Genomic DNA, 14,024 nt, shown 5'->3' with positions numbered 1-14,024 from the left:
GCAAACAAGTGACTCTGCAATGTACAGGCCAACCCCCCCCCTTTTGCCTGTTCACTCTGTCACATCTGTATAGGTTGTAACCTGGGATCCATATTTCGTTGTCCAAGTGATCCTTTATGTGGGTCTCAGTGAAAGCCGCGAACATTGCCTTTGCCTCTGCAAGCAGTCCACGGATGAAAGGTATTTTGTTGTTTGTTGCTGGCTTTAGACCCTGTATATTTGCAAAGAAGAATGTTATCGGACTGGTGGTATTGTTGGTACTGGGGGGGGATTTTTTTTCCGGCATTAGTATCTGTATCTGTTGGTTTGGAGTGGAGGCCATCGACTGTGGTTCCACTCCAGGAATGACTGGATTTGGTGCACGATTTCTGCCATTTCCTGCCAGTTTTTTTTTCTTCCTGGCACTAAAAAACCTCTCCCTCTTGAGTGGCTGTGGCTACCCAGGTTTTCCCATGGCCTGGATGTTTTGTATCTTTTTGTCCCCTTTAGATGGTATGCCTGGCAATTTAAGTTATAGCACAGTCTTTCCTGTACTGAAGAGGTACACATTTCAGGGTGAAAAAGCTTACAGGAAGGGAGTTTGCATTTTCCTGTTGTCATATGGGCATGGCATTTTCTAGGGTGGTCATAGTTGCATGTCCCATCTGTTTTTCCAGATTTCCCATGCCAGCAGATACCAAGTGCATAGTATGTGCACAGGCTTGGTTTCCGCTTGCCTTGGGTTTCTGTGACTGTATTCCCTGTTGGTGCATGTTTCCCTGTCTTACTTCTATCCTCCCTAGCACCAACAATGGAGCTCCCACCAGTTGTTTTTGGTAATTTATCCTCACTATTGCTATTGGAGTCCTCTTGTTTGCTATTTCCTGCGGTATTTCTAGTTTGCAATATTGGTTTTATCTTATCTTTGACTACACTTGTTTCCCTACTATGGCTCCTGTCCCCTATGAGGTCATTTATATGTATTCCTTCCTGCGTACAATTCCCGACTACCTGGACAAAATCTCCAGCTTCACCATTACTGTCTCCCAGGACAGTATCTCCAGCTTCACCATTTCTGTCTCCCAGGACAGCACCTCCAGCTTCACCATTACTGTCTCCCAGGACAGCACTATCAGCCCCACATTTACTGACTACCAGGACATCACCTCCAGCCTTACAGTTTGTGACTACATGGCCAGTATCAAGGGCAGTGCCATTCAGCCCAGACTTTTTATGTTCCCATCTGTTGTAGAAAGCTTCCAGGTTTTCTATGAAAGCAGCTTTGATGTTGTCCTCTTTTAATACCCTTGTGATTTTAGTCCACAGATTTTCCTCATTTGGGCATACCCAAAAACACTTCTCTGTTTTAATACTGCTTGTAGCTAGTGCTCAGTACTGCACAACACCCACACTAGTTCTCAGTACTGCACACCACACTAGTGCTCAGTACTACACAACACCACACTAGTGCTCAGTACTACACAACACCACACTAGTGCTCAGTACTGCACAACACCACACTAGTGCTCAGTACTGCACACCATACTAGTGCTCAGTACTACACAACACCACACTAGTGCTCAGTACTGCACAACACCACACTAGTGCTCAGTACTGCACACCACACTAGTGCTCAGTACTACACAACACCCACACTAGTGCTCAGTACTGCACAACACCACTCCTGGAGGGCATTCTTAGAGTCAACGCCCCAGCGGCCCGTTCCATAGCCAGGCCTCGTGCTGGATCAGCGCCTAATCAACCATGCTGTTACTGTTGGCCGCACGTAAACCAGCGTGTGAACCACAATCCGGCTGGTCTGGTACTGACTTGACGTGCCTGTCCAGCTCCCTCTTGAAGACAGCCAGGGGCCTATTGGCAATCCCCATTATGTCATAAGTCGATGGATATTATGTCACATTGAGGCACACTAGTAAAATAATGATCCTTTGTTTTTTGAATATGCCAGAAAACCTGTTATCACATATTAGTGTGATAAATCTTCGTTTATTAGGTAAACAATATGAAGTTCAACAATGAGAAATTTCAATTACTCCGATATGGTAAACACGAGGAAATTAAAACTTCATCAGAGTACAAAACAAATTCCTTCCACAAAATAGAGCGAAACACCAACGTCAAAGACCTGGGAGTGATCATGTCGGAGGATCTCACTTTCAAGGACCATAACATTGTATCAATCGCATCTGCTAGAAAAATGACAGGAGGATAATGAGAACCTTCAAAACTAGGGATGCCAAGCCCATGATGACACTCTTCAGGTCACTTGTTCTATCTAGGCTGGAATATTGCTGCACACTAACAGCACCTTTCAAGGCAGGTGAAATTGCTGACCTAGAAAATGTACAGAGAACCTTCACGGCGCGCATAACGGAGATAAAACACCTCAATTACTGGGAGCGCTTGAGGTTCCTAAACCTGTATTCCCTGGAACGCAGGAGGGAGAGATACATGATTATATACACTTGGAAAATCCTAGAGGGACTAGTACCGAACTTGCACACGAAAATCACTCACTACGAAAGCAAAAGACTTGGCAGACGATGCACCATCCCCCCAATGAAAAGCAGGGGTGTCACTAGCACGTTAAGAGACCATACAATAAGTGTCAGGGGCCTGAGACTGTTCAACTGCCTCCCAGCATACATAAGGGGGATTACCAACAGACCCCTGGCAGTCTTCAAGCTGGCACTGGACAAGCACCTAAAGTCGGTACCTGACCAGCCGGGCTGTGGCTCGTACGTTGGATTTCGTGCAGCCAGTAATAACAGCCTGGTTGATCAGGCTCTGATCCACCAGGAGGCCTGGTCACAGACCGGGCTGCGGGGCGTTGACCCCCGGAAATATCTCTGGGTAAACTCCTGACTGATATTATTATTATTATTATTATTATTATAATCAAAAAAGAAGCGCTAAGTCCTGACTGATATAATATAGTGGAAAGACTGAGTCATGTGAGCAACAGTCTATGTAGCGGGTTATCTATGTCTAAGTCCAGCTTGACAAACTGTTTTCTCATTTTCCCTAACAAACAAAATGTTGCATATATTTTAGTGGTTTAATTAACAGCTGTGAAATACGGGAACATCCTGATCTAAGTTGATGTTGACACTGCTTGTGAAAATGTTATTCAATGTGTTTAGCAATCATACTTCTCATCATTCTTTCAATATATGTCGTGCCGAATAGGCAGAACTTGTGATCTTAAATAGCAACTTTCATCTTGCCATATAGGACAAGTGAAAATTTGTGTATGCAATAATTTCGCCAAAATCATTCTGAACCTAACGAAACAAATATATTTGATTGTGTTTGTTTATTACTAAATTATTGTAAACGTATTTAAAATATATTTAGTTGGGTTAGGCTAAAATAAATTGCTTTTGTTATAATAAGGTTAGGTAAGTTTTCTAAAATTCTTTTGGTGCAAAATTAAAATTTTTTATGTTAACATTAATAAAAAAAATATATCTTTAAACGTATAAGAGAAAATTTCAGAAAGGACTTAATTTTAAATTAGTTCTTGCTAATTGACCAGTTTTATATATATATATATATATATATATATAAATATATATATATATATATATATATATATATATATATATATATATATATATATATATATATATATATATATATATATATATATATATATATATATATATATATATATATATAATATGTGACGTCAGAGTTATCATTCTAAAGTTGGTATGATTGCTTCTCTGCCACATTTGTAGTGTGGCCACATAAGTTGCTTTAAGGGCTTGTCGGGTGATGCAGACAAGCTTAGAGAACAGCTCATGCTTGTTGGGTGATGTCGGCCTTGACCTGCAAGCTGTCGGTGGCCCTTGCAAACCCAACAAGACGAAGAACCCGCTCAGACCATTCACCGGGACCTTGTTATAGGGCCGCTCCATAGAGTTGTAAGCGGTATTCCACCTAACGTGAATGCTCATCGTGTCCCCGCCAGGGCTGTAAACTGTATAGATCACTTGTACAAACTCGGGAATCACTGCCGAGTCGGCATTACTAAAGCCCATTACTAAACTCAGGTGAGGGTATGGGCATTTCGATTTACTGGGGCTTGGCAAGGGGGTCCACCTGATCTAATTGAGAATTTATAGTTCTTGTTTCTATTTACAAAGGGTTTTCTTTTCCCTTTTCTTTCACGGCCCATCTTTGGGGTAACATATATTCTCCGTACATCGGGAAGCCGGGCTCGATACTACGTAAGCTAACCAGACCACGGGTGGGGTTTGAACCTGCGGCCAGAGAGTCTCAAGACTAGACTGTCGTTTTAGCCACTGAGTCAGCTAGCTGGTAATGAGTGAGTGAGGGAGTTTTTGTGTCTGCATGATTGGTATTATTGTTATTATAATCAAAAAAGAAGCGCTAAGCCACAAGGGCTATACAGCTGCTTGATTGGTAGAGCTATTGTCTTCATGTTTTCTAAACATTGTTTTTTCCTGTTTCAGAAGCTGAATCTACATGAATAAATAAATCCTGCATAGATGTAAAATTAAACTTGGAGTAGAAAGGATCTGTGTACAATATTTCACTGACCTTCATTAATTTACAGATCATTTTTCTTCCATGTTTGATTATCTATCTGTGAGATCTACCTTTTCATTGGTTAGTGTTGATAACACTTGTATCTGAATCCATTTTGTTTCATACAATAAAGAATTGCAGTTTGAGATGAGGATTTAAACAGCATCTCTTCTGTTGATAAATAATATATACTTCACTTAGTGCTTATTATCCTAATAATGACAGTTAGAATTAATATCCCTATACCTTACCAATAAAACCATTTCAGTGTCTTTATGTAATGCTTTGGCATCACATATATATACCTGTTGTATAAGTTAAATCATACTTATATATTTTTTTTTAAGATGAAAGTTCTTCACAGTATATGGAAATGGCACCCTATAAAAGTGGGTTCCATTAGTATAACCCACGTACACACCCTCAGCAATGAAGACCTCAAGAAGGCAGAGCAGAGACTTTCACATGCAACTCTCCCAAAATCGTATATAAATAATGGATCAGTGTATGTCCACTGGCCATACTGCAGACAGAGATGTTCATATTGCAACTTTGTCAAGTTCATTCCTCACCCAAATTCCTATTGGACTGTTCAGGATAACACACTAGAGCATTTCATGGTAGGTGAAATATTTTAGTGACATGTAGTAGTAATATTCTGACTGTATGTAACATATTGTTGGTAGCATCATCTTTTATACAGATCCACTGAGGAATTAGTCACATTTTTCCTACGAGTACATTTATTGGAGTCAGACTGTTAGAATTTATTGTAAATCTGTAAACACTTAGATAAGTTTATTGAATTTTATACTAATCTAAAATTTATTTAGCAAATTATAATCAAGCGGAAAAACTGTAAATATTAATCATATGATCAAGAATGAGTGTAAGAAAGATCCAGTTGTTAAAAATAATGATAAAGACACATGAATGTTATAGGAACTACACCAGTACTGACCTATCTGTTTAAGTGTAGATAATGGCCAGTCACCTATTCACAACAGCTATAGCTACAGAGCAACAATGGATAAGCAGAGACAAAAAAAAAAAATGGCAGAACTAGGAATAATGGAACATGTAAAACCATACTAAGTCTAGAAGTAGGTACAGTATTAAGTCAGAAATAAGTCCCTCAGGATCTTTGATGCAAAACAGCATTTTTCAGCATTCAAAATGCAGTTTTAGATTTGTATGGTATGGTAGTTCTGTTGGTTGTAATAAGAAATATTATTTCAGGTTAAGGAACTGGAGCACAGCCTACAGCACTCTTACATTACTAATGTGAAGTCAGTGTATTTTGGAGGTGGCACACCATCCCTTGCAAGGCCACAAATGATTGAGGTAAGAATAAGTCAAATAGTAAATGTTTATTTTTTATTTTATATTACATTTTCTTCATAGATGTCTGTTACTGTATTTAGCATTGTTATTTCCCACTTTCAGCTTTCACTAGTTATTCATGCCCACATTATGTATACACATAATAAGTCTTCTGATACTTCACTTGTTTGAGCAGTTTCCAAATAGTTCTAAATGTATATTTTGTTTAGGCTAAACAAATACTTTATTAATAATGGTGTAAGGAATTGTATTTATTGAAAAATAAACAACAAAAAAAAAGTATACATATATAAAATATTAGGCAAGTATCAAAGATGAAATATATAGTTTTCCATAATACATATACTGTACAAGGCTATAATTTTAGCTCTTAGTTTTAGTATATCTGAAGAAGACATGCTTTTGCACCTATATCTTGAAAAAAAAACAACATGATATAAAAGTAATAAACAGTGAATCTAATTATATTAAAATTTGTGATTTAAATGCATACAGGAAATTTTTTTTTATAATGAGGCTTGAACTATCAGAGGAGTAAGTACATGTATATATGATTCATTACATGATTGTTGCACCTGTGAAAATAACTGGGTACAGTATACTGTATCCATCTTAATAATAAGAATTAATGTAGGAGCACTTCAAAACTACTGTACCTAACCAAAAAATAAAATATGTAAATTATGCTTTCATATAAAAAAATTTTACACTTTTTACTTTTTACTCTGCAGAAAGTGTTGGAAACAATCCAAGCAGTGTGCTCCTTAGAAGGAAATGCCGAAATAACGCTTGAAGTAAATCCTACCTCATTTGAAACTAATAAACTGAAAGATTTCAAAAGTGTTGGTGTGAACAGAGTCTCCATTGGTGTGCAGGTAGTGTGAACAGTGTTACAGTACTTTGGTCTTAGTGTGGTAAACAGAGATTTCTAAAATGGCTTTCTAGTAAGGATGAGGGTGCCATGCTAGTGAAGGGCTCTTGATCCAAGAAATTGAGCTACCATTCCATTGCTTGGATCAAACCTGATTGTCTCCCATTTTCTAGGTGCTGTATAACCCATACGAGTTGAGCACTTTACTGTGAATGCAGCATTATAATGATAATTACTGCCTATGACATCTCCCACTGGTGATACTGACTGATGTAGTGGTAATTTTACAGCTGTTTCCAACAAATTTTGTTATTTTTTTTATCACATGAGTGAAGCATTCACTGATCAGCCTTTAATACTGAGATCTCCCTATACCTTCAAATCCTAAAGACTTTGTTAAGTATACTGGCACAGAAAAAAACATTACATTCATAGCTTAAGTGTTATTTCAAACAATGCACTGACAAATTCTCCTCTGGGCATAATAAACTCAACCATATTTTCCTTGATAACATGATACAACAGACTTCCTCTACTTCATGGCTTGATAATGATCATTCATGAAATGTACAGGTGCTCCTCGACTTATGATGGGGTTACGTTCTGATGAACCCATTGCAAGTTGAAAATATCGTAAGTCTGATACAAATATGATATGGTAAATAACTACTGTCACTGAATAAGTAAACAAATAATTACTGTAACTAACAAAATACATACCAGAATTGAAAAGTAAATAAATGAATACAGTGGACCCCGGTTCGCGAAGCCATCGGTATCCGATAAATCTGGTATCCGAAGCATTATATCGCAAAAAATTTGCCTTGGTTCCTGTTACAAAACTCAGTATGCGATATGATTCATACGAGACGTGTCCACGTGTGGCCTGAACTGCCCCATGTGTGCTAGTGTTTACAAGCCAGCCAGTGTGCGCGCATCTAAGGATACATTTGGTACATTCCATATTATCCATATTATCACTGTTTTTGGTGCTTGTTTCTGCAAAATAAGTCACCATGGGCCCCAAGAAAGCTTCTAGTGCCAACCCATCGAGACCAAGGGTGCTAATGACTATTGAAATGAAGAAAGAGATAATTGCAAAGTATGAAAGTGGAGTGTGTGTGTTGGACCTGGCTAAGTTGTATAGTAAATCCCAATCAACCATTTCTACTATAGTGAGCAGGAAAACAGCAATCAAGGAAGCTGTTCTTGCAAAAGGTGCAACTGTGATTATGAAACAGCGACCGCAAGTGTTAGAAAATGTTGAGAGACTGTTATTGGTGTTGATAAATGAAAAATAGATAGCAGGAGATAGCATCTCTCAAGCGATCATTTGTGAAAAGGCTAGGCAGTTGCATGAGGATTTAATTAGAAAAATGCCTGCAACTAGTGGTGATGTGAGTGAATTTAAGGCCAGCAAAGTTTGGTTTGAAAGATTTAAGAATCGTAGTGGCATACATAGTGTGATTAGGCATGGTGAGGCTGCCAGTTCAGACCAAAAAGCAGCTGAAAAATATGTGCATGAATTCAAGGAGTACATAGTTATTGTTATTGTAATTATTATATTGCATTAAACTTAATATTTCATGTGGTAAAAGTTTTTTTTTTCATACTTATGGGTGTCTTGCACGGATTAATTTGATTTCCATTATTTCTTATGGGGAAAATTGATTCGCTTTCCGATAATTTTGGTTTACGATGAGCTCTCAGGAACGGATTAATATCGTGAACTGGGGGTCCACTGTACAAGTTTATCCTGTTAATAAATGTGCAGTACAGACGCTTCCCTTACTTACGAACATTCGGACATACGAACAGACATTCAGACACACGAACAGACTGTAAAGTATCAGTACATTACTAATACTGTACAGTATTGTCTTTAAGTTTTCAACGAACAATGGCGCAGAGACAGACCAGTAACAATAATGATAATAATAAAAATAATAATCGTAACAATAGAAAAATGGTAAAATAACGGCTTACAAACAATTCAAGATATGAACAGCCTTCTGGAATATAATTTGTTTGTAAGTTGGGGGGAGTCTGTACTGTACAATGCAAAAAAAGTTTTACAGTATATTGACTTGTTTACCCAAGGATAATACAAATACAGTACGTGTAGCGATATGTTGTACAGGTATTCACCAGTAATGTAGTCAGCTGAAAGCACACTAGTACTGAAGAATGTTGTGAAGCATGGAACAAACATTAATTGCTATCATGCCATCATAAAGTCAAAATATCATAAGTCGAACCATTGTAAAGTAAGGAGCACATGTAATTCCACTTAGCAAACAAGGATACATACAGGACTACTTTTTCTAAGCAGTCAGTTATACCTAGCTTAGCAGCCTCCTTCAACTTCTCAAAGCAACTTTTGCACAGTGACACCAGAATGCTAGGGCACGAGTTGGCGGGGTAGATAGTGAGACTTTCTCTGTGGCCTTTATTATACATGTATTATAAAGACACTGCTTGATTTGAAATTGTGATTTTGGATGTGATAAAATCATTTAAAAGTATACAGTACAGAAAATTATTTTCTTGGAAAACCTTTCTGATTATATCATTGCTGTATGTAGGAAAATATATAAAGAATAAGTAGATATCAAAAATTTTTTATATCATACCAAGGTATACATGAGAGCACATAAACCAGAGGAAAGTGTTAGTGGGGAAAAGATAATTTATAGTTTTGTCATGACTCAAGAAATCGTAGTGACACGATTGCAAATAAACCATACCCCCGGCCGGGATTGAACCCGCGGTCATAGAGTCTCAAAACTCCAGCCCGTCGCGTTAGCCACTAGACCAGCTAGCCACAATAAGATTCATCCAACTAGGTATATTTCTACACCATAGGAAAGTTAGCACAGGCACCTCTGTGACCACAAATGCAAGTTTTTACAGATGAATCTCCAGCTAGCGTGGCCGTGACGAACTCTAGCTCAAGTCCCTTCACTGCCGTCAACATGACTCAAGAAATCGTAGTGACACGATTGCAAATAAACCATACCCCCGGCTGGGATTGAACCCGCGGTCATAGAGTCTCAAAACTCCAGCCCGTCGCATTAGCCACTAGACCAGCTAGCCACAATAAGATTCATCCAACTAGGTATATTTCTACACCATAGGAAAGTTAGCACAGGCACCTCTGTGACCACAAATGCAAGTTTTTACAGACGAATCTCCAGCTAGCGTGGCCGTGACGAACTCTAGCTCAAGTCCCTTCACTGCCGTCAACATGACTCAAGAAATCGTAGTGACACGATTGCAAATAAACCATACCCCCGGCCGGGATTGAACCCGCGGTCATAGAGTCTCAAAACTCCAGCCCGTCGCGTTAGCCACTAGACCAGCTAGCCACAATAAGATTCATCCAACTAGGTATATTTCTACACCATAGGAAAGTTAGCACAGGCACCTCTGTGACCACAAATGCAAGTTTTTACAGACGAATCTCCAGCTAGCGTGGCCGTGACGAACTCTAGCTCAAGTCCCTTCACTGCCGTCAACATGACTCAAGAAATCGTAGTGACACGATTGCAAATAAACCATACCCCCGGCCGGGGGTAACGCTAACGTGACGGGCTGGAGTTTTGAGACTCTATGACCGCGGGTTCAATCCCGGCCGGGGGTATGGTTTATTTGCAATCGTGTCACTACGATTTCTTGAGTCATGTTGACGGCAGTGAAGGGACTTGAGCTAGAGTTCATCACGGCCACGCTAGCTGGAGATTCGTCTGTAAAAACTTGCATTTGTGGTCACAGAGGTGCCTGTGCTAACTTTCCTATGGTGTAGAAATATACCTAGTTGGATGAATCTTATTGTGGCTAGCTGGTCTAGTGGCTAACGCGACGGGCTGGAGTTTTGAGACTCTATGACCGCGGGTTCAATCCCAGCCGGGGGTATGGTTTATTTGCAATCGTGTCACTACGATTTCTTGAGTCATGTTGACAGCAGTGAAGGGACTTGAGCTAGAGTTCGTCACGGCCACGCTAGCTGGAGATTCGTCTGTAAAAACTTGCATTTGTGGTCACAGAGGTGCCTGTGCTAACTTTCCTATGGTGTAGAAATATACCTAGTTGGATGAATCTTATTGTGGCTAGCTGGTCTAGTGGCTAACGCGACGGGCTGGAGTTTTGAGACTATGACCGCGGGTTCAATCCCGGCCGGGGGTATGGTTTAGTTTTGTCATCCATAGTGCTGCCATAAGCTACCAAGCAAACTAGTTTCCTACCTATTATTGGAAGAAATAATGTTCCTGGCTTTTTAAGAGGATATTGTTACTTTTATTTTGCCTAGTATTTTAAAATATGGATGAGTAACCTTGAACTACGTGCGAGTAAAAAAATCTTTTTTTTTTTACCATTTTTTTTTTGTAATATTATTATTACACTATTACCTTTCAATTTTTTTATTTCAGGCTCTTGATGAGACGTCTTTAAGGCTACTTAACCGTGACCACAGTGTCCCAGAGGCTCTTCACTGCATAAATATTGCTAAACAGCTTTTTCCAGGTCGAGTGTCTGTTGATCTAATTTTTGGAAGACCCAATCAGACTACAGGAAGGTTGGTAAAACTAAAGCATATAATAAAAAAATGTGCCCATTATACATGAGGTTTTATAAATAGAGACCTGGTTAATTAATAATTGAACTTGTTTTAGATAATATTGATAAGAGGTTTCATATTAATGTTCTTTAAATATTATTGATATGAAGTTGCATACTAGTGTTCTCTAAATGTTATTTATATGACTGTGGTAACATTTATAAAAGGATTTGGGAAAACTGGTTGGCAAGACTTGAGTCCTGGAGGTGTGAAGTCCCGTGTGTGCATTTTGAAGGTTTAATGAGTGAGGAGAGGCAGTTCAGAGAGTCATTTGAATTGTGATGTTATACATTTCTAGCAAAACAGCTGTTGAAGGAATGATGGTGAATGGGTTTCCTTCTTGAGCCACCCTGCCTTGGTATGAGATGGCGAGTATAAGAAATTATATTGAGTAGCATACTAATATTCATTTTGGTACAAATTAATAGCAGTTTTATTTCAGTTTGGTAAAAGAGCTGGAGACCATACTGAGCTTCTGTGATAACCACATATCATTGTATCAGTTGACACTGGAGCGTGGAACGAAGCTGTTTAATCAACATCTATCAGGTTAGTTGTTATTTCCCAGTATTTTATTATTCTGGTTTCTGATACCTACTGAAGGTTAAAATCTCAAGCATTAAGGCTTTATTTTACAATGTGTAATGCATAAAGCATAGTCCACTATCAAGATTTTTTTTTTTTTTTTATATATTTTCCTGATCATTATCTCTTGAAATTTTTATTCATAATTGACTCTTCACATAATTAAATATTTATCCAGTTGTGCATCAGTAAAAATTGTATCAATATCATACTGTATTTTTTCATCATTCACCATAACTAACATTTTGCTCCATCCTTCATAAGTTGTAACTTGATATTGGTCAAGGACAGACCAAAACATTATCTGTATTTGCCTTTTAAAGGTGATAGTTATTTATGAATTGTTACAGCAACACTACTGTGACTTTTATTCTTTCCATCATATCTTTTGTTCTGCATCTAAAAGTAAATTATACCACACAGTCTGATAACTTCTTTTGTGTAATTATGTTGAAATTTATTTATAAAATATGAATAAGTTTTACCATCCAGAAGTTTGTGTCCTTAAAGAGTGTAACATAAACTTTGCAAATAGTATGACCATCTAATAAGATGTGAAACACTTTTTTTTTTCAGGAGAGGTAAAAGTGCCCAGTGCAGACCAAATGGCAGACCTTTATGAAGTTGCAGTGTCTTTATTAGGTGATTCAGGTTTTAAGAGATATGAAGTCTCCAATTTTGCCCATGGGTGCTCAGCTGAAAGTGTTCACAACAAATCATATTGGCGAGGCTTACAATACATTGGTATTGGTCCAGGAGCTCACAGTCGAGTAGTGCCCAAGAATACCATTGAAAAAAATAATGTGGTTTATAATGTATACTCCAGCAAGTGCTCTGAACAAGATAAAATGTGGAGTGGTTCTAGAATTTATGAAGAGAATTCTTTTAACCCTACAATCCAACTCTCCAAAAATTTCTTCAGTTGCACAATTCGTGAAGCCAGAGTTAATGCTGCAGATCCAGCAAACTGGTTACGAGAAGTTCAAATTAAAGGATCTGGGGTACGAAAGGTTACTGCTCAGACAGTACTTGACATTGTTAGTGAGTATATGGCCTCAGGACTAAGAACAAGTGAGGGAATAACTGCAGAAAAATGGAGCATGTTCTTGCCACAAATTTCTCTTTTTGACATATTTCATGAAAGAACTTTGTGGCTTCAAGAAAGTAAGTTATTGTGTGTTTCTAAACAAGGCTTGAAAGCCACCAGTATTGGATTAAATGTTTTAGACTCTATACTTCCATATTTATTAAATATTTTAGAGGAAAAATTTATATAAGATTAAAATGCTTACTTCGTAGAAAATCTTGTCAATAAAACACTGTCTTCAAGCATATTTCTTAAATACAATAATAAAGTTTTGGGCATAAACAGTATGAAGATTTCATTAAACATATCCTTTTATTCTGCCTATTGTCCATTTTTATTTTATTAAACTCTGAAAAATTCCAATAAATTCTAGATTTTTAAAATCATATTTGTAACCTGGTTTATCACTTGACCAGTACATATGGGCGTCTCTACACATGCTGTTCGTGTTTACTTAGCAGTACAACAGATACACAGGTATTTGTCAGTTATTATGATGGAGCTGTGTGGCCCATGTGGGTTTATCTCTTGTTTTAATAATGTAATTTTGTAGGCGAATGCATCCAAGGAAAGAATTTTAGTGAAAATAAGTCATGCACTATGGCTTTGTTGAGAGGTCTTAGGTTTTTAAAAAAGTTAAGATCTTAACCTTTGATATATATCTGTTACCAAAAATATAGTGGTAGAAACAATAAAAAGGAATTAAATTCCACTTCTTTAACAATCTCTTCATAAAATATAGAGTAGGATACATAACTGTCTATCCAAATACAAGGACATTTGCTAAAAGCAGCCAGATTTTTTACAGGAGTTATATGTCATTGTCATCATTGCTCTCATACACATTACAACCATGTCCACCTCATTCACTTTTTCAGACTCAAAGTGCATTACAAGCTATCCTGAAATAAGACTATACCCTGCATCTCATCAGGCTATGTATACAACAGTGGTTATGCCAA

At 37.9% G+C, this 14,024-nt stretch overlaps 1 protein-coding gene across 12 annotated transcripts; it reads left to right on the top strand.

Moving 5' to 3' along the window:
• Positions 1–3,734: 3,734 nt before the first annotated feature.
• LOC128700013 (radical S-adenosyl methionine domain-containing protein 1, mitochondrial) lies at positions 3,735–13,356 on the top strand. Of its 12 annotated transcripts, none has more exons than XM_053792913.2 (9): positions 3,735–4,058; positions 4,220–4,326; positions 4,482–4,638; positions 4,905–5,177; positions 5,797–5,901; positions 6,633–6,776; positions 11,203–11,348; positions 11,833–11,939; positions 12,552–13,356. In XM_053792913.2, the coding sequence occupies exons 3-9, from the start codon at positions 4,600–4,602 to the stop codon at positions 13,250–13,252; spliced, it is 1,515 nt and encodes a 504-aa protein (XP_053648888.2). In that variant the 5' UTR covers positions 3,735–4,058; positions 4,220–4,326; positions 4,482–4,599; the 3' UTR covers positions 13,253–13,356. The 12 variants fall into 12 exon arrangements, with proteins under 12 accessions (XP_053648888.2, XP_053648886.2, XP_053648891.2 ...); XM_053792911.2 differs by having other exon boundaries at positions 4,220–4,333; XM_053792916.2 differs by lacking the exon at positions 4,220–4,326 and having other exon boundaries at positions 3,735–3,929.
• The last annotated feature ends 668 nt before the right edge of the window (positions 13,357–14,024 follow it).

The sequence above is a fragment of the Cherax quadricarinatus genome, chromosome 64 (assembly GCF_038502225.1).
Source record: "Cherax quadricarinatus isolate ZL_2023a chromosome 64, ASM3850222v1, whole genome shotgun sequence".
In the NCBI taxonomy this organism is placed as follows: Eukaryota; Metazoa; Arthropoda; class Malacostraca; order Decapoda; family Parastacidae; genus Cherax; species Cherax quadricarinatus.
This window is presented reverse-complemented; position numbering and strand designations above follow the sequence as displayed.

What these genes read in the sequence shown, in the direction of transcription:
- LOC128700013 (XM_053792916.2), top strand. Translation starts at nt 4,600, where the DNA reads ATGTTTGATTATCTATCTGTGAGATCTACCTTTTCATTG. An exon ending in TGAGATCTACCTTTTCATTG is followed by an intron (nt 4,639 to 4,904) that starts GTTAGTGTTGAT and finishes TTTTTTTTTAAG; the next exon opens with ATGAAAGTTCTTCACAGTAT. An exon ending in CCCAATCAGACTACAGGAAG is followed by an intron (nt 11,349 to 11,832) that starts GTTGGTAAAACT and finishes GTTTTATTTCAG; the next exon opens with TTTGGTAAAAGAGCTGGAGA.